Source organism: Carcharhinus amblyrhynchos, chromosome 11 (assembly GCF_965287045.1).
Source record: "Carcharhinus amblyrhynchos chromosome 11, sCarAmb.v2.hapA, whole genome shotgun sequence".
In the NCBI taxonomy this organism is placed as follows: Eukaryota; Metazoa; Chordata; class Chondrichthyes; order Carcharhiniformes; family Carcharhinidae; genus Carcharhinus; species Carcharhinus amblyrhynchos.
Window position 1 is genome coordinate 88,436,025 of NC_137334.1, and position 24,482 is coordinate 88,460,506.

General features: G+C 43.4%; 1 protein-coding gene across 5 annotated transcripts in view; it reads left to right on the forward strand.

The window, feature by feature from the left end:
* Nucleotides 1–24,482, forward strand: part of sec22a (SEC22 homolog A, vesicle trafficking protein) — a 63,165-nt gene that overhangs the window by 34,036 nt on the left and 4,647 nt on the right. For all 5 annotated transcript variants that reach the window (XM_080199519.1, XM_080199514.1, XM_080199515.1 and 2 more), the window contains exon 5: nucleotides 13,380–13,498. In XM_080199519.1, the coding sequence (XP_080055645.1) occupies nucleotides 13,380–13,498 (119 nt within the window). The remainder of the gene's footprint in view (nucleotides 1–13,379; nucleotides 13,499–24,482) is intronic.

Consider the following 24,482-nt stretch of genomic DNA (forward strand, 5'->3'; position numbering starts at 1 on the left):
CATCCCTGATCTCCATTGACGTCTGAGCTTAATTTGTGCAGAGCACCAACTCGGACGCAACAGAGGCCAAAGACAGAGAGCAGCAAGAAACCTGCTTTTCTTCATTTGCCAGGCGAGTGATGATTTTTGAGTGGACTTAAGATGGAAAAAATTAAAGTAAATGATATTGGCTGCCTGCTTCAATCTACTTGAAACTGTGCTTTCAACAGCAGCAACTTGCCTGTATGTTGTACTTTTGAAGTGGTATAGTGTCAGATTTCATTTGTTGGTACTCCAGCAAAATGTCCGTATTGGAATGCAATACAAATGAAAATTAATTGTAAAACACCCCAAAACTTTTCCTGTCAGTGTTAGCTGACAAAATGTGGCATCGAGACATATAAAGAGACAATTAGCAAAGACGAACAAAAGATTGGGAGAAGGGATGGGTTTTCAGGATTGACTAAGGGAAGGAGAGCACTAGTGGCCAAGAGGCTGAGTGAATAAGTTGCAGCCTGGCACCCAAAGATCTTTTAAATTACGTCAACTTTCAATCCACCCCTTTTTTCTTGCATTGGTAAATATATTGTCTTTGTATTTATTTTTCTTTATTTTCACGTGGTTACTAACTCATTCAGTCCAACCTGACTATTATCTTTTCTCTTTATCACTGTCACAAATAAGCTTACATTAACACTGCAATGAAATTACTGTGAAAATCCCCTAGTCGCCACACTCCAGCGCCTGTTCAGGTACACTGAGGGAGAATTTAGTACGGCCATTGCACCTAACCAGCACGTCTTTCAGTCTGGGAGAAAACCGGAGCAAAACCCATGCAGACATTAGGGGAGGCAGTGGCATAATGTTATTGTCACTAGGCTAGAATCCAGAGACCCAGGATCAAATCCCACCATGGCAGATGGTGAAGTTCAAAGTAAAAACCTGGAATTAAGAATGTACTGATGACCATGAAGCCATTGTTGATTGTTGTAAAACTCCATCTGGTTCACGAATGTCCTTTTAGGGGAGGAAATCTACAGCACCTGGTCTGGCCTATGTGACTCCAGACCCACAGAAATGTGGTTGACTCTCGAATGCCCTCTGAAGTGGAGGACAATTAGGGATGGGCAATAAATACTGCACCCAGCCAGCGATGCCCACATCATGTAAAATGAATAAAATTACATGGGGAAAACGTGCACACTTCACACAGAGAGTGACCCGAGCCAGGAATCAAAACCAGTTCCTGCGCTGTGAGGCAGCAGTGCTTATCATTGTGCTGTTGCATTAAAATAGCGCTCAGAAAAAAATTAATAGCAATATGATGATCAGTGGGGTTAAAAAAGTCAAAGAAAATGAAAATCCTTTGACTTTAAATGTATTGAGTGAGTTGAAGGCCTTAGATTTGTATGATTGATCCTCTTGTCAGTTGGGGGGTTATCCAGATGTCAAACCCTGTAGTGTATTTTTAGTCAGAGCTTTAACAGGACTTGCACAGTGCTTTGTACTCTCCAGTTTAAAAGCATAGGCTTTTTTAAATGTGGACTACTAAATATTTGTAAGAACAACCTCAGCAGAGAAGGAATGTGACCCCATATCTTTTTCTTGCCTTGAAAGAAAAACTTGAGCTAAAGCTCAGTGTGTGTAAACAGATAATCATTGGTAGATATGGATTGAGAGCTAATCACCTGCATTGGGCATTAAACTTGTGCTGACGTTCGAGGGAGAGGCAGTGTTGAACTGATGGCTTATGGCCTCAAAATGGTGAATACTTGTGGCTGGCACTGGAATTTGCTTGCTTTGCTCAGGCGTAGGGATGGGCGAATAGAATTGTATACATCATTGAAAAGATCTGTTTGGGCAGCAGTGCAAGTGGATAAGGTTGAACTTTAAGTCCGAACTCAGGGAAAGGCAGGTGTCCTTTGGTTGTTTGAAGTGGGACGAAAAGCAGTTGCTGGAAGTGTTCAGCAAATTGTGATGGCTGCTCTGATTTTTCAGTACTGTGGCGAAGAGCTTCATACTCTTGTTAACGTTGAAGGCGGCACAGTGCTTAGCGCTGCTGCCTCACAGCACCAGGGACTCCGATTCGATTCCTGGCTTGGGTCACTGTCTGTATGGAGTCTGCACATTCTCACTGTGTCTGCTTGGTTTTCTTCCGCAGTCTGAAAGATGGGCTGGTTAGGTACATTGACCCAAACAGGCACCAGAGTGTGGTGACTAGTAGAATTTCACAATAACTTCATTGCATTGTTAATGTAAACCTTACTTGTGACTAGTAAATAAACCTTGGGGAAAAAAATAGAAGTAAGAGGAGGTCATTTTGCCCCTCGAGCCTGCTCTGCCATTCACCTCAATCATGTTAACAATTTTATTTGTATTTTTGGGATGGATTTTGACTTGTCAACCTGTAAGAGTTGGTACACTTGTCTGAATTTCACTTGAGTTCGGTTCTGCTGAGTGAATGCGATTTTATAACTTCATTGCACCTCGATGTGAGCGCCTCTACATGGAAGCAGTGTGTGTTGACTGGGATTGAGAGAACAAGAACTGCAGCAGAATCAATCCCGTTGTGGAACGTTTGGCACAGTACATCTTCCTGCGTCATTGAGGAGTCACACACTCCGAGCCACCTAATCTAAGGAAAATGGGTGTTCAGGTCATGGGATGGGATTGGAAGAGAAAAGCTACTTGGGTGCCATTCTCTCAATACCCCGCCAGCATGTTCAATAGTAGGCATTCGAGAGGAGAATATGGTGGGAGACCCAGGAATGGGTGAGATTTTTCACCGGTGCCTTCCATGGCAGGTCGGAAACCAGAGTGGGCCCCACTTTCATCCCATTAATGAGATATAGGTGAAGGCCTGAAGTCCGTGCCAGACTATCTGCAGGCCTGATGGGGATACGAAATGAGAAGGAGCGACACACCAAAAGCTTGTGCTACTAAATAAATCTGTTGGACTTTAACCTGGTGTCGTGAGACTTCTTACTGTAGGAACACGAAATGCATTCAGAACAGGCATACAGATGTCAGGAGTCACCTGAACAATGCATGAGGCTGCTTCCGGAGTTCAGGATGGATGCTGCCCACAATGCTAGACCATGGAACACAGCAGCAAAGGGTTGGGGGAGCACCTTCCAGGTGCACTGTGCTGTAGGGGATCCATCTTCCAGGCTCAACGTTATAGAAGGTTCATCTTCATTCTCAAGAGGTCCATTTTCCAGTCCACCATCTTTCTTCAGCAGTGGGTGAATGGTGTTGGATGCCATTTCAATACACTACACAGACTACGCACCATCCAGGCCTCCCGACCACTGAATATGGCATGAAACACTCAGGTGCATAATAGAAGAGCTCAACAGCTGCCAGTGGATCCAGACATTTACATTCCATGTTGTTCCAAACTAACTTTGTGCTGGCTTGTTTTCCAGCCAACATTGTGGAGAATCGCATGTGTAGAGTTGGGCCTATATCTGCATTCCATTAATGAGATGCAATGTATGGGATACTGCGCCCCCCCGCCCCCCCCCCCCCCCCCCCCCCACGGGAATCGCTCCACGTTCCCGCACCTATATGCTTTGTCATATTTTACATTTGTTTCTGTTGTCCCTGCTGTGTTTTTACTGTACATCATAGCGAAGTCAACAGTGCTGCCAACTTATTCTCAAATACCTGATAGTGCAGTGGTGCCAGAACTAGTAAAACTGAAACGTCACTCGTACGCATCTGTAATTAGAGTAAATAGTGCTGTATCTTGCATAAAATGTTATTTTCATGTTCTGAATATTTTAGGAGATTGGATAAAGCTAGGTTTGAAAGTAGCAATAGTTAAGAGTGGAGACGATCACACTAAACTTAACTTCTCTCCGTGAATTATGTTGTCACACCTGTAATGCTTCAACAACTCACTCTTCAGTAATTCTAGACTGACGTTCGCATTCTGCTGAATCCATTGTCTCTGTGTTAATATTTGACCAATTAGACTTTAAAGCTACCAAATCTCTCTTTCACACGTGACCTTGTTAGGTTATGCCAAAAGGGAGATGCAGTGTCCCTGATTCAACAAGCAAGCTAATATATTTAAACTATGGACACTATATAGGGAATAGTTAGATGTGAGCTAACTTGGTCAAACATGTTGAGGCTGATTCTGAGATCTGGAATGGTGTCCAGGTTGAAACATTTCCAGTCACTGCATGTTACATGGTGGATATCTCCTTTATATCGCTCTCACAACTTGCAGAGAGCGAGAAACACGGGGATGGATTTTTGGCCCCACCATAGGTGAACGGAAAGAATATATTGGCACTGAGGGAGTGCAGAGAAGATTCACTAGGTTGATTCCAGAGTTCAGAGGTTTGACTTATGAGGGGAGACTGAGTAGACTGAGGCTATATTCGTTGGAATTCAGAAGAATGAGGGGAGATCTGATAAGATAGAAGTGGGGAGATTGTTTCCACTGGTGGGTGAAACTAGAACGAGTGGGCATGACCTCAAAATAAGGGGGAGCAGATTTAGGACTGAGCTGAGCAGGAACTTCTTCACACAAAGGGTTATGAATCTGTGGAATTCCTTGCCCAGTGAAGTAGTTGAGGCTACCTCATTGAACATTTTTAAGGCAGGAATAGATAAATTTTTGAACCATAAAGGAATTGAGGATTATGGCGAACGGGCAATTAAGTGGAGCTGGGTCCACGAAAAGATTAGCCATGATCTTTATTGAATGGTGGAGCAGGCTCGAGGGGCCAGATGGCCTACTTCTGCTCCTAGTTCTTATGTTCTTAGTAAGCCAATTTTAGATCCAGTTTGCCAAATTGCTGTGGCCCCCATGGCCTCTTACTTTCTTGATCAGTCTCCCATGTGGGACCTTGTCAAAAGCCTTGTTAAAATCCATGTATAGGGTCACCTCCTCCTGAAATTCAATCAGATTTGTAACTATCACCTCCCCGACACAGCGCCTTGATTAGTCCAAGTAGAGATTAATTCTGTCCCTCGGATTTTTTCCAATAATTTTCCTACTACTAACGTTAGACTCATGTTCTGTAACTACCTGACTTTTCCCTACTTCTCTTCTTGAATGATGGTCCGATGGTTACATACAGTATTAAGTAACCCATCACAAGAAGACACTGAAAGAGGTACCATGATGAGGGTGCTGGAGCTATATCTATGAAGTGAGAGTGGAGGAATTAAAGCATTTTTATATTGTAGCAGCATAACTTAAACAGCATCCTGATTTAAAAAAAAACTTTTCAAGATTATGTTAGTACATAGTGATTGCTTCCACTTGTGACACCAGAGGAATCTCAGGGATGTTTGGTGTATGAAATTCTGTCACAGTTAGCGAAGCAGACTTCATTATATTTTTTTGAAAGAGGATAAGTTGCTTGAATGATTGACATATTGAAAAATGTAAGCAGAGAGTGAGATTGTGGGGAAAAAAAACTACAGCGTGTAATGGCCCTGTTTCTATGCTGTTCTGTCATTCTGTGACTGACTAACTTAATTGAATCATATAATGCAACTGTGTGAAGTGTAAATTAGCATGAATGCCTTTTATGTTATATGTGTCATAGAATCATGATATAGTTATTTGTGTGTTGCATTCAAGCTGTTTTTCTGTTTTATTCCGGGGCGGCATGGTAGCACAGTGGTTAGCACTGGTGCTTCACAGCTCCAGGGTCCTGGGTTCGATTCCCGGCTCGGGTCACTGTCTGTGTGGAGTTTACACGTTCTCCTCGTGTCTGTGTGGGTTTCCTCCGGGTACTCCGGTTTCCTCCCACAGTCCAAAGATGTGCGGGTTATGTTGATTGGCCATGCTAATGAAATTGCCCCTTAGTGTCCAGGGATGTGTAGGTTAGAGGGATTAGTGGGTATAATATGTAGGGATATGGGGGTAGGGCCTGGGTGGGATTGTGTTCGGTGCAGACTCGATGGGCCGAAGGGCCTCTTTCTGCACTGTAGAGTTCTATGATCTAAATGTTCTCGCTAATCAAATGGCTGTTTGCACATTAAGCTGCAAAGTCCTTTCAGGTGCCAGTGATAAAATAAAGATAGTGTTAACAGCAATATACTGGAGCTATTAAAGCCAAATATTGGTAGTAATTGCTATTTGATAGTAAAAACAGGAAGGCAGGTTACTATCCGAATGGCCATAAATTAGGAGAAAGAAATGTGCAATGAGACCTGGGTGTCTGCGTACACCAGTTACTGGAGGAAAGCATGCAGGCGGCATGGTGGGCACAGTGGTTAGCATTTCTGCCTCACAGCACCAGGTATCCGGGTTAGATCCCTGGCTTGGGCCATTGTTTGTATGGAGTCTGCTCGCTCTCCCATGTCTGCATGAGTTTCCTCCCATACTCCGAAGATGTATGGGTCAGGTGGATTGCTAAATTGCCTTTCAGTGTCAGGGGGACTAGCTAGGGTAAATGCATGGGGTTGTGGAGATGGGGCCTGGGTGGGATTGTGGTCGTGCAGACTTGATGGGCTGAATGCCTACTTCTGCACTGTAGGAATATATGATTCTAAATGCAGCATGCAGTAAACAAGGCAAGTATCATCGCAAGAAGGTTTGAGTATAGAAGCAGGGATGTCTTAATGCAACATCTGGAATATTGTATACAGTTTTGGTCTCCTTTTCTGAGGAAGGATGTTCCAGAGGGAGTGCAGCAAAGGTTTACCTAGGATGGCAGGAATGACACACGAGAAAAAATTGAGTTGGCTAGGATTATATTTGCTGGATTTCAGAAAAATGAGGGGAGATCTCGTAGACACCTATTAAATTCTAACAGGACTAGACAAGGTAGATGAAAGGAGAATGTTCCTGATGGTGGGGGTGTCCAGAACCGGGAGTTACAGTCTGAGGATACAGGGTAGACCATTTAGGACAGAGATGAAGAGAAATTTCTATACCCAAAGAGTGGTGAGCCTGTGGAATTCACTGTCACAAAGTAGTTGAGGTCAAAACATTGAATGTTTCCAAGAAGCAATTGGATATGGCTCTTGAGGCAAAGAGAATCAAAGGATATAGAGGGGAGGAGGAGATCAGGCTGTTGATTGGAAAGTCAGCCATGATCATAATGAAGGACAGAGCAGGCTCAAAAGGTTGAATGGCCTCCTCCTGATCCTATTTTTTATGTAAACATTTTTTCAATTGATCTCTTCAAATACAGTCTGTCTATTAGGATGTGGAACAGTGAGAGTTGAAGTCAGATGCGTATGCTCTTCTATGCCAAGAAGTAGATACTTAACCCAAGAATCTGCTATGTTATTTGTCACTCATTGTTAACCTAATTTATATGAGAGACTTTTTTTTTGTTGTAAGTGTGGAACTTTCTTCATCAGTGGGCCCCTGGAAAGTCAAGTGATTGTACAATCAGCAACTGATCCACTAATCCATTTCACACCCTGGCCAAATTGGAAAGTTCTGCCCTTAAAGTCTGCTGCAGAATTTGCCAAATGCAGAAATATAGGGCCTAATTTTACAGTTGCAAGGACCGATGTTGGTATGGGCAACAGTGACCCCTCTGCCCCCAAGTCTCTCTTCTGCGCGCCTGTCTGTTGTTCCTGATTGAGTGAATCCATTGAATATTGCTGGATTGTAAGTCCTGCTTTGGAATTCCTTCCCTAAACCTCTCCGTATTTTTGCCTCTCTTTCCTCCTTCAAGATGCTCTTTAAAACCTTCCATCTTTGGCCAAACCTTTTGACGACAGCCAGGTATCTCATTTTTATTCATTCCTGGGACATGGGCGTCACTGGCTGGGCCAGCATTTATTGCCCATCCCTAGTTGCCCTTGAGAAGGTGGTGGTGATCTGCAGCCTTGAATCGCTGCAGTCTGTGTTCTGTGGGTTGACCTTCGGTGTCGTTAGGGAGGGAATTCCAGGATTTTGACCCAGTGAGTGTAAAGGAGTGGCAATATATTTCCAAGTCAGGATAGTGAATGGCTTGGAGGGGAACTTGCAGGTGGTGGTGTTCCCATTTATCTACTGCCCTCGTCCTTCTAGATGGAGGTGGTCATGGGTTATGAGGCAACGGTGTCAAATTTTAACATTCCTTCAAACTGGGCATTCATTTGAGATGTAGGATAATAAGAACATAAGAAATAGGAGCAGGAGTAGGCCATCTAGCCCTTCGAGCCTGCCCCGCCATTCAATAAGATCATGGCTGATCTGTCGTGGCTCAGTTCCACTTTCCCGCCCTCTCCCCATAACCCTTAATCCCCTCTCTTATCAAGAACCCATCAACCCGCTTCTTAAAAATATTTAGCGAGGCAGCCTCCACCACTTCAACGGGCAGAGAATTCCAGAGATTCACCACCCTTTGAGTGAAGAAGTTCCTCCTCAACTCCGTTCTAAACCGCCTCCCCTTTATCTTGAGGCTGTGCCCCCTAGTCCTACTGTCTTTTTTGAGCGGGAAGAGTCTGACTTATTTATATAGCAACTTTAATGTAAATCCTTAGGCACTTCACAATTGTGTGGAAGTGCAGTTTGATACCATGCCGCAGGGCAGCAACTGTGTAGCATTATAGATATAATTTTACAGCTGATTGCTTAGCTTCAGAGGAAAAGTATCTGCATAGAATAACAATGGAGTTGAACTAAGTAAACTTTTCAGGAAATAAATAAAGATAAAACATTGTAGGCTACCATCAGTAATTTGATCTGATTATGCTCTTGTGCAGTTTTTTGGAATTTTATTAAGGTGCTGCATAAATTCTAGTTGTTGCTGTGGGGTACGTAATTCCTCTGCACAAGTCTTCATTCTCATTATGCAGTTGCTGCAGGTTCTGGGGACTGTGTGATGATTTAAAGTGGATTTCTGAAGTGTCTCTCCAGCCATATTGTATATAAGGGAAAGAGAAAATCTACAAACTTTCCACAAGTGCAGCTATAATATTTACACAATACACAGTATTAAGCGCAACTAACCTATTGCCATTGTTTATGCTCTGCATGAGCCTCCTCCCCCTCTTTGTGTAACCCTGCCAGCTTATCTTTCTATTCTTTTTTCCCTCAGTGCTTATCTAGCTTCTATGCTACTTGCTGCTACTCCTTGCAGCAGTGAGTTTCACGTTTCAGCCACACTTTGGATAAAGAAATTTCTCCTGAATGCCACATTGGATTTATGGGTGACCATCGGAAAATATGAGAGAGTTGCTCATAAAGAAATAGCTGGTGGATTCACTCCACGCTGCACACTACGCAGTTGGGGTAATGAGGCGGGGTCTGGCTGCCAAGTTAACGCCACTCTGAAATCAGTATCGAAAGGGACCAAGATTGCCGACACCATTGTGACCATCAGAGGAAAGCATTGTTCAAATGCAGTGGATTGAAAATGGCTCAGTATCTCACATGAAAGGGAAGGAAATTAAAAAGAAATGACTTCCTGTCAGGAAACAAGCAGTTAATAGTCTAGGAACTTGTAACTCGGGGGCCGGCAATTGATTAGTGTATCTCTAGTTCACCGTTAGGTTCTGCGGAATGATGCATTGGTCAAGTGGCAGACGAATCCTATCAGATTTCTGTTTTTTTTTAAATTATATATGCTAATGGATGATTTACTTTCATAACATTCAAAGCCCACATGAATAAGATGTTATCTCCGCCATGGAATGAATGCCTTGCTGCTTGCTCTATTCTGCCTGTTCAATGAAGCAACACCATTTGTATGTTTAGTGAAGTTTTTATTAAAACGCTCGCCTTATTTTTCCTGTGGTTTTCCTGGTCCAAATATCAGTTGTGGGCTGAACATAGCTTATTCTCCCAAGCAGTTGCAATGCTGCAGCTTAGATAGAATGATACGGCACAGAAGGAAGCTGTTTGTCCCATCGTGTCCGCTCTGGCTCTTTGATCTCGCAAAGCAATGTTCTGCGTCCTGGTGGTCAGTTCGATGTTGAGCCTCATTTGGTGCGAATCAGGAGCCCTCCCCTGGACGTGGCTGCAGGGGAAGTCAGTGGGCTGAGAAGGCACACAGTCACTAGACTCTGTTTTCTCTGGGCTCCCTCCTCGGCTAGCTTAGCTTTTGGTTTCTGCTTGCCAAGCGTTCAGCCTCCAGGCTCAAGGTTTGTCCCCCAGTTGTCGGCATGCTTGGTGTTATTGGTCAGAGCATTGAATACAGGAGTTGGGACGTCTTGTCAGAGTTGTACAAGACATTAGTAAGACCGCACTTGAAATACTGTGCATATCTGGTCACCCTATTATAGAAAGGATATTATTAAACTAGAAAGAGTGCAGAAAAGATTTACTAGGATGCTACCAGGACTTGATGGTTTGAGTTATAAGGAGAGGCTGAATACACTGCGACTTTTTCCGTGGAGCATAGGGGACACGGGGGTGATCTTATAGAGGTCTATAAAATAATGAGGGACATAGATCAGCTAGATAGTCAATATCTTTTCCCAAAGGTAGGGGGGTCTAAAACTAGAGGGCAAAGGTTTAAGGTGAGAGAGGAGAAATACAAAAGGGTCCAGAAGGATAATTTTTTTTCACAGAAGCTGGAACAAGCTGCCAGAGGCAACAGTAGAGGCAGGTACAATTTTGTCTTTTAAAAAGTATTTGGACAGTTACATGGGTAAAATGGGTATACAAGGTTATGGGTGAAACATGGGCAATTGGGACTAGCTTAGTAGTAAAAACTGGGCCGCGTGGACAGGTTGGGCCGCAGGGTCTGTTTCCATGTTGTAAATCCCTGACTCTGTCAGTGTTCACCATCTTCACATCTCGCTTGCAAGTAGACGTCCTTGTAGTGGATGTATGGACATCCCGGAGGTCATGATGCAGTGACCGGTAAACTGTATGGAAGTTTTTGATTATGCAGCTGTCATCCGTCCAATGAATGTGGCTGAGCTGCTGCAGACATCGTTGGCTTAACAGTGTATGTATGCTAAAGGAAGTAGCACCCCCAAGTTGACCTTGTTCAGCCAAGAGGTGTCGAGGATACGTCTGAAACAGCAAAGATGGAAACTGTTCAGCCTTTTCTCCTGCCTAGCATATGTTGTCCAAGTCTCACCACAGTTGTGGAGTGCACTGAGCACACTGAATAGACTGGCAATTTGGTGTTTTTAGCCAGGTTGCTGTTTGTTTACTCTCTCTGACTCAGCTTGGGCATAACAGCTGATCCATCAGTTGATATCAGCATTGAGTGACAGATTGCTGGTGATTGTGGAGTCTAGTCATGTGAAGCTATCAACAACTCCAGCATCACATTGTCATTGCTGATGGTGGTGTGTCCGCATCCTGGAATATTTGTCTTCCTGATGCTGATTGTCAAACCAATGGTAATGCTGCAACTTTATAAGACCCTTGTCAGGCCTCATTTGGAGTACTGTGCGCAGTTCTGGTCGCCTCACTATAGGAAAGACGTAGAAGCTATTGAAAGGGTACAGAGGAGATTTACAAGGATGTTGCCTGGACTGGGAGGCATGCCTTATGAAGTTAGGTTGAGGGAACTGGGTCTCTTTTCCCTGGAGAGACGAAGGTTGAGAGGCGACCTGATAGAGGTTTATAAAATGTTGAGAGGAATGGATAGGGTGGATTCTCAGAGGCTATTTCCCCGGGTTGAAATGGTCGCTACGAGAGGACACAGATTTAAGGTGCGGGGAGGAAAGTACAGAAGCGATGTTAGGGGTAAGTTTTTCACTCAGAGGGTGGTGAGTGAGTGGAATCGGCTGCCGTCAGTGGTGGTGGAGTCGAACTCACTGGGGTCTTTTAAAAGACTTCTGGATGAGTATATGGGATTTTATGGGATTGGGGGTTATAGATAGGCATTGATGTGATTGGCGCAACTCGTGGGCCGAAGGGCCTGTTTGTGCTGTAGTGTTCTATGTTCTATGTTCAAACTCTTTACAGGCAGAAGAGAGTCTGTCCAATTGCCATTTCAGGTGTTCACCTCAGTGGAATGTCAGGGTGACATTGGTGTGAAGCAACTGTCTGATAAAGACTTGGCTCACTGTCTATTTATTCCATTCCTCTCTCCTCTTTCCCTGTATAACTTCAATTCTTGTTAATATGTATTCAATGCCTCTTTGAAAGTTATTATGAATTTGCTTCTACTATCCTTTCAGGCAGTGTGTTTCAGATTATAACAACTTAATGTGTTTAAAAAGAAGTCTTCACTACCCTCTGCTTCTTTCAGTTATCTTGTACATCTTCTATTTACCAACCCTTCAGTGAGTGGAAACCATTTCTCTGTATATCTGCTGCAAGCTACCTTTTCTTTTTACCCAATCACTGACATAAAGCAGACCACATATAACAGATGGTGAATGATGTGGTGGGGTTTTTTTTAACTAAAACAATTTTCCACCATTGTCTCCATTGGATTGCAGTTCCTAACCCTCCAGTTTATTGTTCAATTAAACATTCTTCATAGGTGGCAAATGTTGGCCTGATAATAGCTTATGGGGAGCATAATAGCCAAACACAGTCTTATCTAACATTCTGTAGGTATCCAAGTCAACTATCTGCTTTCCCCAACATTGGGAATGTTTAGGCAAATCTCTGCAGAACAATGGTCTTGATTGAGATCAACACACTTGGCACCGAGTTGGAGTCAAAGCCAATCTCTGTAGATTACCTATTGAGCCATTCAGGAAGTTAGTACTAATGGGATTTTTAAAAACCTCATTCATGATGTGGGTGTCACCAGCTTAGCCACCATTTATAGTCCATCCCTACTTCCTCTTGAACTGCTGGACCATTCCAGAGGACAGTTGAGAGTCAACAACATTGCTGTAGTTCTGGAATCACATGAGGAATTTCACAGTAACTTCATCGCAGCGTTAATATAAGCCTTATTTGTGACTAATAAATAAACTTTATTTTACTTGTAGGCCAAACCGGGTAAGGACAACAGATTTCCTTCCCTAAAGGACATCAGTGAGCCAGATAGTTTCCTTAATGATGGTCAATAAGGTTTCATGGTCATCACAGAATCATACAGTTCAGAAAAGGCCCTTTGGCCCACCAAGTCTGAACTGACACATGAGAAACACCTGACTTCCCACCTAATCCTTTTTCCCAGCACTTGGCCTTTAGCCTTGAATGTGCCAAGCTTTTTTCATAAAGTCCAACAGGTTTATTATTGACTCCTTGCAGCATCTCCTCTCCCTCTCTCCTCTCCCCCCCTCCTCACCGCCCCCCACCTCCCAAAAAACATCTCCAAGGGCACTGGTTGCTAAGTACTCATCATTAGACTTTTAATTCCAGACTTTTTGAATGCAAATTTCACCAAGTGCCATGATGGGATTTGAACCCAAGTCCTCAGAGCGTTACCCTGGGTCTCTGGATTAACAGCCCAGCGACAATACCACTGTGCCATTGTCTCCCCCAGAATGTGCAAGCTAAGCTGGTGATTGAAATGTGTGGCTAGATTCATGTTTTTTTTTGCTTTTGTTGCCGACAGCTCCAAATCAGCGACTGGAACCAGTGACGCTGCCGGGAATCATATCTTGTTTACTCTGTGTGTTGTGTGCAGCTTTGAATCTAATTCGTGGGTTTCATGCAATGGAGAACATGTTCCAGGTGAGAGGTGCAATTTGCAAACATTCCATAGCAACATTTCCTCAAGTCGACATGTTTACTTTGTCCCTGAAATTTAGGCTTTACTGCACGAAAGCATCTTGTGCGAAGAACACTTCAAACAGTGATAGATTGGTCTAAAAAACACACCACCTTGCCAGCTTCTAGCAATTTCCCGACTGCTGCAAAGAATTTCCATTGCTGCCTGGGAGGTGATGAGGTTGCTGCCTGGGAGGTGATGAGCAGTGGTCTGCGGAGATGGAGAGAGGGAAAATTTGAGAGCAGATTGACCCATGCTGCTCTTGTGTAAATGAACAATTAGAGTGGCATTGGCAGCATTCTGTGTCTACCTTCCAGGTTATGCGGCTGAGAGCAATGGAAGGCGATGATAACGGAGACTGCAAAATTGATCTGACAATAGAAAATCTCGCACAGATTTCATGCCAATTATCTTAATAGGCACAACAGGCAATGGATGACCAGTCTTTGCGTTTGAGTGTTCAAGAACAGTTTAAAAAAAACATTTCATTGACCTTGCTTCAAAATTTGTTGAGCGATCAATTCCATTTGATGCCACTGCCTAGTGTCTCAACCAGAAATTGGTTTAAGAGTCAGATTCCTGATCAGATTATGGTTTCAACAACTCTTGTTTATTTGTACGAGAGTATGTACAAGAGTATGGGCGACAAGGTGGCACAGTGGTTAGCACTGCTGCCTCACAGCCTCAGGGAGCTGGGTTTGAGTCCCGATGTGGGTCACCGTCTGTGCAGAGTTTGCACATTCTCCCCATGTCTGCATGGGTTTCCTCCCACAGTCCAAAGATGTGCGGGTTAGGTTGATTGGGCGTGCCAGATGAACCGTTAGTGTCTCAGAATGTGATAAATTAGAGGGATTAGCAGGGTACCTAAGCGGGGATATGGTCTGGGTGGGATTGTTGTCGTTGCAGACTAGATGGGCCGAATGGCCTCCTTCTGCATTGCAGGGTTTCTGTGATTCTTCTGTGATTTAATCCGGTACACACACTAACTTTAAGCAGTTGGACATGCAGAAAAATAAACCTTGCAACTGTGCTTTCTCTCTCTGGGTAGAGGTGTGAGACTGTCTTTGTTCCTTTAAGTTGTTAAGAGCGTGAGGTCTCTGTAGTCTCTTTCTCACATGTCATAGATTAAGAATCAAAGCGTGACAGATGTTATTGTAAATAAGATCCCAAAAAAAACCATACTTTCTTCAAATGATATTCCGGCAGTTTTAGCCTGTTCTTCCACTGTTCCCACCTCTTAAACTGCCTTGGCTAATTGTTTCCCCATGTAACATGAACCTGAATCACCCTGTTAAACCACAAAGCCATACTATCACCTAATTCAACCCCTAACAGACCAAATCCTAAAGCATCACGAGAATTGATGACTTTTATCATTAAGCAAAGAGAAACCAAAAACTTGTAAGAAAATTAGATTAAATCAAACACTAATCTTGGGGTTGTGTATGTATATAGAATCACAGAATCCCTACAGTGCAGAAGGAGGCCATTTGACCCACTGAGCCTGTATTGACCACAATCCCACCCAGCCCCTATCTTCATAACCCCACACATCTACCATGCTAGTTCCCCTGACACCAAATGGCAATTTGCCATGGTCGGTCAACGTAGCCAGCACATCTTTGTGAGGAAGCTGGAGCACCCAGCGAAAACCCAGGCAGACATGGGGAGAACATGCAAGCTCCACACCGTCACCCGATAGAATTGAACCTGGGTCTTGGGCACTTTTTTTTTCATTTAAAAAATTCAAGCAAGTTGTTTTGATATGGTTTGAAGGATACAGCAATGAAAGCATTAACAAATAATATTCCTACTGCTTTCAGTATAGACAGACACATGCTAGATTTTCTGTGAAATTACATATATGTAAATACAACTTGGGTATTTTACAGTAGCATCAGTGCAAGTTTTAACGTGAGTTGGAACTGACTCCTAAACCGCAAAAGCAGAATCATTTCTCAATAAACCCCAAGTGAATTGATGCCTTCAGAATATGTTGTAATGTGTGTCATCCCTTATAAAATCTGCAGACTTAACAATTCATATGTCATTTTCCAGCATTCTGTTTTTGCTTTAATATTTGGGCTGGTGACAGGAAGTGCTTATGATCTAAATGTGTAGATGTCTACAAGTGACACCATGCTAAATGAGAAAATCCTGCCTTCAAGAACTACCGACCAATCAAATGTCCAGCAGATCTTGGTCCCCAGCATCTGCTGCTGTCAGACTTCTGAATGCACTTACCTTGCGTTAAGTTGATCTTTCTCTACACCCTAGTTATGACTGTAACACTACATCCTGCACTTTCGCCTTTCCTTCTCTATGGACGGTATGTTTTGTCAGTATAGCGCGCAAGAAGCAATATTTTCACTGTATGTTAATACATGTGACAATAATAAATCATAGCAGCACCACAGGGGGAAGGTGGCCACCACTGGGACTGCGTACCATCCCCAACGACAATTGCTCCTCAAGCCAGACACTCAGGTGGTGGTGGGCTGTTTTGCCAGGATCAATCTGGCAGGCCCAGCAAGGGAGTTGGAGGGATGAGGGGTTTTTAAGTACCCATTTTGGAGGCCAGGAGGTGCTTGTCAACATCCCTTCCATTGAGTACAGAGTGCTGAAACAGGAGACCCTGCCCCTTCCCTTGGCAAGGCTGCCAGATACTTATGGCCTGGTCCCACCCCCCAGCCACTGCTGGAACCACCAAAGCAGCAGAAAGAGGCCCATTAAGTGACCATTAGTTGGCCACTTACAGACCTCAGCATGTTCAAGGGTGTGCAGGCTGGCCAACCCCTCTCTGCTACTGGTAAAAGACAATGGACACCACACTATGCCACCCAACTCCACACCCAAATGCTAGCTATTCCTGGGTTGGGGAAAGAGTGGGTGATGGTATAAAGTTCACTCTAATATATTTTAAGCACTTTGCTCCCAAATTTGTTCCTTCAGCTTGTTTTAGGTGGTCCGTGTGATCATTGTTCCTAGTCAATACGTTGGCTTTAATGCAGAATGAATGGTTCAACAATGCAGCTAAATGTTACTAATGGCTGAATTAAATTCAATATGAACTGGAGTATTGACATTTTGAATGCCTTAAATGCAACCTTTGTGAAGTGAGCCCGAAGGGGATTATTCGTTGTCAAATAGATTCATTTATAAGCACATTCAATACCAAAGCTTGCAAGTGTCATGTATTTAGAATGATTGTTCCATTAGAAAGCAACAAGACATTTAACCAGGATTTAGAGGGATGATCTTGCTTGAGAAAATAGTTACGGTTGATCAAAACAATAAGAGGAGGCAATGTTCATGATGTGAAGGAATTGGAAGAGGTTCCTGAATATAAAGAAATATATAAATATGGATAGTCAGAAGCTTTTTCCCAGGGTGGAAGAGTCAGTTACCAGGAGGTCTAGGTTTAAGATGCGAGGGGCAAGGTTTAAAGGAAATGTACGAGGCAGATTTTTTTTACACAGTGGGTGGTGGGTGCCTGGAACATGTTGCCAGGGGAGGCAGTGGAAGCAAATACGATAGTGACTTCTAAGGGGCGTCTTGGCAAATACATGAATAGGATGGGAATTGAGAGATATGGTCCCCAGAAGGGTATGGCGTTTTAGTTCAGTCGGGCAACATGGTGGGTGCAGCCTTGAAGGGCCTAAGGGCCAGTTCCTGTGCTGTCATTTTCTTTGTTCTTGAAAATCTCTTTGGATCTAATAAATCGGCCACTTTTTTTAAGAGATTGACCTCCCACATTGTCTCTCAATACCTGGAGATAAGAGGAAGACAGATTTCTTGGATTAAATCAGAGGCTGCTGTCACTTTGCTAAATGCTATATGGAAGACAATGGTTCTTAGTTGTGGAAAACCAAAGAAGATTTGATTTATTTCCCGTTGCCAGTTGTCCTGAGAAGGTGGTGGCGGCTACTGAGTGGCCCAGCTACATCGTAGGGCAGTTAAAACCACACATTGGTGTTGAATGGCATTAACATAGAAACTTTGGTTACAGTTACAAAGGAGCCCATTCAGCCTGTCATGTTCATGATGGCCCTCTGCAAAAACAGCTTGGCTAATCCCACTCCCCTGTCCATTCTCTGGATCCCTAGAGTTTATTCTTTCTTGTGATGAGAGTTATAGAATCCCTGCAGTGCCGAAGGAGGCTATTTTGCCTATCGAGTCACCACTGACTCTGTGACATAGCATCTTACCCAGGTCCAACCCTCTGCCCTATCCCTATATTTACTCCATTAATCCCCCTAACCTACACATCTTGGGGCATTAAGGGGCAATTTTAGCATTGCCAGTCCACCATCTTTGGATTGTGGGAGGAAACTGGAACACCTGCAGGAAACCAACACAGACACGGGGAGAATGTGCAAACTTCACAGTCACCCATGGCAGGAATCAAACCTGAGTCCATTGCACCATGAGACTGCAATGCTAACCACTGTGATTTTCCAATCCCCTTTGATAGGCACATGAGTGAAACGAGAATGGAGGGATATGGTAGGGGCTATTAAATAGGGTTAAACCTCGGGAGACACCGGAAGGGCAGGCTGTAAGATTAATATTTTTGTCTTTATTCCACAGGTGGAGGTCCACCTCGTGTCAAGCGAGGGGCATGCACACGGCGGGTCGTGCGTGGGCTGCTCTTGGAAGTCCAGGAGTGGCCTAGTACTTCATGTCGGTGTGTGTGCTTGATCCTGGACCTGTAGACGGGCGCCGCAACAGCTCAGTGACTAGCACTGCTGGCTGTGCAGACACATGGATTTGGGCCTGTGTCTGTGGGAGTTTGCGCATTCTCCCTGTGGTTGCGTGGGTTTCCTCCGGGCGCTCCGGTTTCCTCCCACACCCCAAAGATGTGCTCTTAGGCTTATCGGTTTTTACCAAATTGACACTATTTCTTCCCTGAATCTGACTGAGTAGGGTTCCATTCGTAGACATGCAGGGTAGAATAGGTGTAGGGTGATGCGGCGGCGCGGGCTCGTTGGGCCGAAGGGCCTGTTTCCCGTGCTGGGTTGTTCTTTGTTCTTTGTTCAAAAACTGCATTTATATTTGCCTCAGGCAAACCACTTGCTATTTTAAAAAGATTTTTCTTCTGTTAATGTAATTTCTTTTGCCAGCCACTTTACATCAATGTCCTCCTCCTGCCAATGAGAGCGGCATGGTGGCACAGTGGTTAGCACTGTGGCCTCACAGCGCCAGTGACCCGGGTTTGATTGCCAGCTTGGGCCACTGTCTATGCGGAGTTTGCATGTTCTCCCCATGTCTGTGTGGGTTTCCTCCAGATGCTCCAGTTTCCTCCCACTGAAAATGTGCGAGTTAAGTGGATTGGCCATACTAAATTGTCCTTTAGTGTCAGGGGGATTAGAAGGGTAAATGCATGGGGTAACAGGGATAGGGCCTGAGTGTGATTGTTGTTGGTGTAGGCTCGATGGGCCAAATGGCCTCTTTCTGCACTGTAGGGATTGTATGAGAGCTAGCATAGACACTATGGGCTGATTGACCACCTTTTGTGCTGTAACCATTCTATGTCTCTATGAACCATAATAGCAATTGAAAAGGCATTTACTGGAGCAGAACAGGAGACAGCAGAGGCAATCAGAGTAGAAATTAGTCTTGATAAATTCAACAAAGTAATAATTGGCAACTGCGATCGACTTGTCATTAAGAGGTGAGATTGTTGAGGCATGAGATGGCACAAGAGGTCATTCTGTGAATCACAGGAGATTTCAACATTTAGAAGTTACAAGACTAGCACAACAGGAAGCAGGAAGTGCAGTTCTACATCAACTGATGTATCTTGAGGGCATTTGATTTAATGTAAGTTGTTCTAACCTTGTATACTCAATTGTTGAGGCTACAGTTGGGTTACTGTTTGTTTTGGTAACTTGCCATCAAAACTGTATTGATATGTTGGAAAGACTTCACAGAGCAGTGACACAGATGATTTAGCATCCTGTGTTCTATGTTTTGAAGACAGACCTAAACAAGTGAACTTGTTTCAAGTACAGAAAGGAAGATTGAGAGTCAACCTGACCAAGGATTTTTTAAAAGAACAAAGAAAAATACAGCACAGGAACAGGCCCCTTGACCTCCAAGCCCATGCTGATCATGGTGCCCTAACTAAACTGAAAACAAAACCTTCTGCCCTTACTTAGGCCATATCCCCTCTATTCCCTCCCTATTCATGTACCCATCCAGATGCCTCTTTAAATGTTGCTAATGTGCCTACTTCCACCACCCTCTCTGGCAGCATGTTCAGTGTGAAACGCTGAGAGCACTAATGGAGCTGGAGCAGTTGAAAAGACACGGGTTAACTAGCCAAAAGCAAGGCTGGCGATTGGAAGAATTTTAAAAATTCCCCTCCACAGAGTCATAGGTAGAATCAATAGACTTCCCTGCCCTTTCCCCAGTGTTAATGGCCGCGCCATTAGGTAGATTATTAAAATCTGCATGATGTCTAATTTAGGACAGCATTTCTGAAGGGTTAACTATTATAAAAGTATCGCGTCTTTGTTTTGCCAAAGCCTTTTGTTCCCCCACTCATCAACTGCTGCATTCTCCAAGGCAACAGCTCTACCAATCAGAGTCCTCTTGCCAACCAATCGGCATTCTCTTCTCGTACAGTATAAATTGTTGTTCCATTTACATTTGGTATTCTTACGAATTGCCCAGATGAGTGCAGGATGAAAAATATTGATAGAATATTCCAGTAATGTACAAGTGTGACAATCCCAGTTGCTGTTACTATCGGGCAGAACTCTCCTTTTTTTAGAGACATGAATGAACGTAGTCACAGGGCCGTCAATTAACTTTTAACAAAAGAATAAAACATTTATTGAATAAGAAAGGATTAACTATAATACACCTTCATATCTTTACAGATATATATAATTTATAAGGGTAACGCAAGTTACAAATGTTATCATATTCTGCTCCTTTAAATTCATTGAACAGTACCTTGTTCAGTCTGCCTGGGGCTTTCTTCTTTTTATTCCCTGGTTTCTGGAACTTTCTGTCCTTTAGCTTCTAGGACATGCTTTCTGCCCCTTACTTTGTTGCTCTGCCTGTACTGAAAGCTTCTGTAAAAAGTCTCTTGCTTCTATGTTACCTGGTTCCAGATTGAAAACAACTGCTTTTGCTTTTCGGTGTGAATCTCTGGTTGCTAAGCAACAACTTTGTTTTTTTTAAATGCTTATAATTGCTTTTACGATGCACACAAAGTTTAAAGCGAAACTAGAATCTATAGAAATGCATTCTTTCTAGCATACAAATACAGAAACACAAATTAAGCTTAAACTTGTACCTTATTTCTAACATGCAGAGTACAAATATAAATTATTTAAATGATCCACATTTCCTAGCACACGTTCTGTATCACCGAACACAACTGTAAAAGTCATTGTTTCAGATGACCATTAGAATTGTAAAAAGTTGATTCTTTTTCTCTTTGGCTGCTGTCTGGCCTACTGAGGATTTCCAGCATTTTCTGATTGAAGTGGAGAAAACAGGAGAGAAAATTTTGACACTTGTCCTGGGGAAAGGACTTTTTGTCTTCTGTCTCTGACAACTCTTGCCTTCTGCAATTAACATGGGGTTACAGTGTGACAAATCTAAAAATACCTTGGATTTTTCAGTAACAGAAAGTCACAGTATTTTGTCTGACTTTTCTTTGCTTATTTTCTAACCTTTAGAGTCATAAGAACATAAGTGAATAGAATACAGGGGACAAATTGGTTCTACTTCCTTTTCAATGTATTTTCTCTTCCGTTGACTCTGAATATTAGTATCCAACAGAACTTTGTGGTTTATTAGAAAGAAAACTACTAGATCATATAAGATACATAATTTGTGTGCCAGGGATGCAGTCTGCATCTTAACAGCTTGCATAGGGCCTTTATGCTAATAAAATGTCCCAAGGTGCTTCACAGGACATTATAAAACAAAATATCACACCGAGTCACACAAGGATAGATTAGGTCAGATGATGAAAAGCTTTAAGGGAGGAAAGAGAGATAGAGAGGTGTAGGGTGGGTTATACCAAGGCTTAGGGCCTAGGCATTTGAGGCATGGCCATCAGCAATGAAGTGATTAAAATTGGGGATGCCCAAGAAGCCAAGGTTAGAGGAGCCTTGTTCTCTCAGAGGGTAGTGGGTTTGCAGGAGATTTACAGAGATGGGGAGGCCATGGAGGAAGCTGAAAACAATGGTGATGATTTTAAAGCCAAGGTGCTGCATGACGGGAAGCCACTGTAGGTCATCTACAACCGGCATGATGAGACAAATGGGATTTGTTGCGAGATGTGACATGGTCAGCAGGGTTTGAATGACCTCAGGTTCTGGGAGGGTAAAATGTGGGAGGCCAGCCAGGAGTGCATTGGAATAGTCATGTCTCGAGGTAACAAAGGCACATAGGAGGATTTCAGCAGCAGATAAGGTGTGATGATCAAAGTTTGGCATGTGGAAATAAATTGTCTTAGTGATGGTGAGAAGTGTACTCATAATTTCACCTGAAGGTCAAATGTGACAACAGGATTGTGAATGGACTGCTGCCAGAGAGAAGGATGGCGTCAATAACTGGGAAAGTAACTCAGAATCAGCATCTTATGGGTTTATGCTCCATTTAAGAGACAGGAACATATAATCAAGGCTGATACTCCAGTGCAGCACTTTGTTGGTGGACATGTCACATTTCACTTGAGATGTTAATCTGAAGTTCTGTCTGCCCCCTCAGTTGGGCTGAAAAAGACCCTGTGTAACACTCAGGAGGGCAGGACTATTCTTTCTGATATCCTGACCAATATTTATTCCTTGATTAACATCACAATAAATAGAAAGCAGAATATCTGATCATTGTATTGCTGTATATGGATTTTGCTGTGTAGGAATGGGCTTCCCCATTTCCTGCAACAGTGACCTTTGGCTGAACAGCACTTCAGGACATCCTGAGGTTGCACAGTGAGTGTTTACACATTCCCACTTCTTTCTCCTTTAGATTCAACTCATTAGTTATTTATTTTTCCGGTGAAACACTATTTAAGTGACATTTCTTATTTAATTGTTAATTGAGTACCGGGCTAAAGGCTGTAAATGAGACTGTGCTGATCAACTGATCCACAGGACATCACTAATCCTTTGCTAATTGCTATGCTCAGATTGTCTGGAAGTTTGCATAAATTGTTTTGAAAATCTTCATGCGGAATCTTTCCAGCATGAGATTGAATGGGTACAACTGATTGGTTGGATATATTCTGTGCAGGATTGATGGACCAAATGGCCTTTTACCCAATGGAAGGAATGTGACTGATGCTGCCAAAGCCAAATTCTCCTAGAAAAAGTGGTGAATCTCAAGTTACCAGCTAATCCATTTCGGGCGAGCATTTTGGGAGTCAACCACACTGCTGTGGCTGGTGGATTTTTTTTCTTAAAGGACAGTAGCAAATCATAGAACCCCTGTAGTGCAGAAGGAGTCCATTTGGCTCATCTAGTCTCCACTGACTGACCGACAGAGTATCCTACCCAGGCCATAACTCCACACATCTAGTCTGCTAATTGCACTAACCTACATGTTTTGGGACACTAAGGGGCAATTTAGCATGGCCAATCCAACTAACCTGCACACCTTTTGGACTGAGAGGAAACAGGAACACCCAGAGGAAACCCACGCAGGCACGGGTGACAACGTGCAAACTCCACACAGACAGTCATCCAAGGCCGGAATTGAATCCGGGTCGTTGGTGCTGTGAGGTGGCAGTGCTAACCACTGTGCTGCCCAGCTGGGTTTTTTAACCAGTTTCGCGGTCACCATTACTAACTACTTATTCCAGATTTATTTAATTAACTGAATTTAATTTCCTCAGCTCTTGTCTTGAGATTTGAATTTGTGCCTCCGAGTTATTAATCCTTGCGTCTGGATCACCAGCTCCATTACAGAATCACAGTCATTACTGACGTTACTGGCCCTGATACACTAAGTGTCATGTGTGATCCAGAATAATTGTTCATTTGTGACACAAGTAGGGGCGGTTTGGATCAGTGGCAACTAATGAGACTATGTTGGGTGGGAGTTTTGCCAACGGAACACTTGTTAGTTTCTCTTCCACATGTCCTTATTGCTACAGTCTAAGCCCCTAGTTGGGGTTGCAGCCAAGCACATTGTCCTTGATATGCCATTGTAACTGGCCATTGGGCAAATCCGCTAGAAATATTTGCTGGCAGTTCTTTTCCTTTCTTCTTTGTAGGAATGTGCTTGGCCAACTGCCATCCCCTAAGGGTTTCTTCATCTGTAAAGTTACTGGTACAAGCCTGTTGAGTTGTAGCACGTTGGTACCTGGTATCTTCTTATCCTGTGTACTCAGACTTCTTCCCGAAAATTAGTCCCATCATTCGGTGTTACAAAAATGTTGGAAAGTAATACAAAGCCAAGAGTACCTTGTCTTCATTTACTGTTTTCTCTCAAATCTATGGAACATGCTGCATTTTAATGTTGCACTTTAATCGTCTATTTTAATGCATATTTATGATCTTTTATTTTAATATTCCTCTGTTACTGTCTTCAAGGGATGCAAGTAATCTATTCTGCTGTGTTGGAATTTAAAAGGATTAGCCAGAAAGCAGATCAATTCTTAAGACTAATGTTCTGTGACCTGTAATGCTTTCACTCACTCAGACAGTTATTGCATTTCAGGATTTTTTGAGCAGGTGAATGGTGATTTGAATTGAGGCTGTGGTGTTACATGGCCCTCTGCTGGAGTCTCCGCGTGCTTGTTATTTGTTGCTGTGGAGGTTTTATTTTACCCATTCTTTTCGTGGCTGAGATACAGTTCCCCAGGCACCAACTGCACCCACCCACCCACTCACTCTCCCAGTTTCGCCAGTGTGAAGCTAAACCATGAGTGCCGTCTGCAGACTGCGGAGGACAAGGAGAGTTGGGCCTGATTCTGTT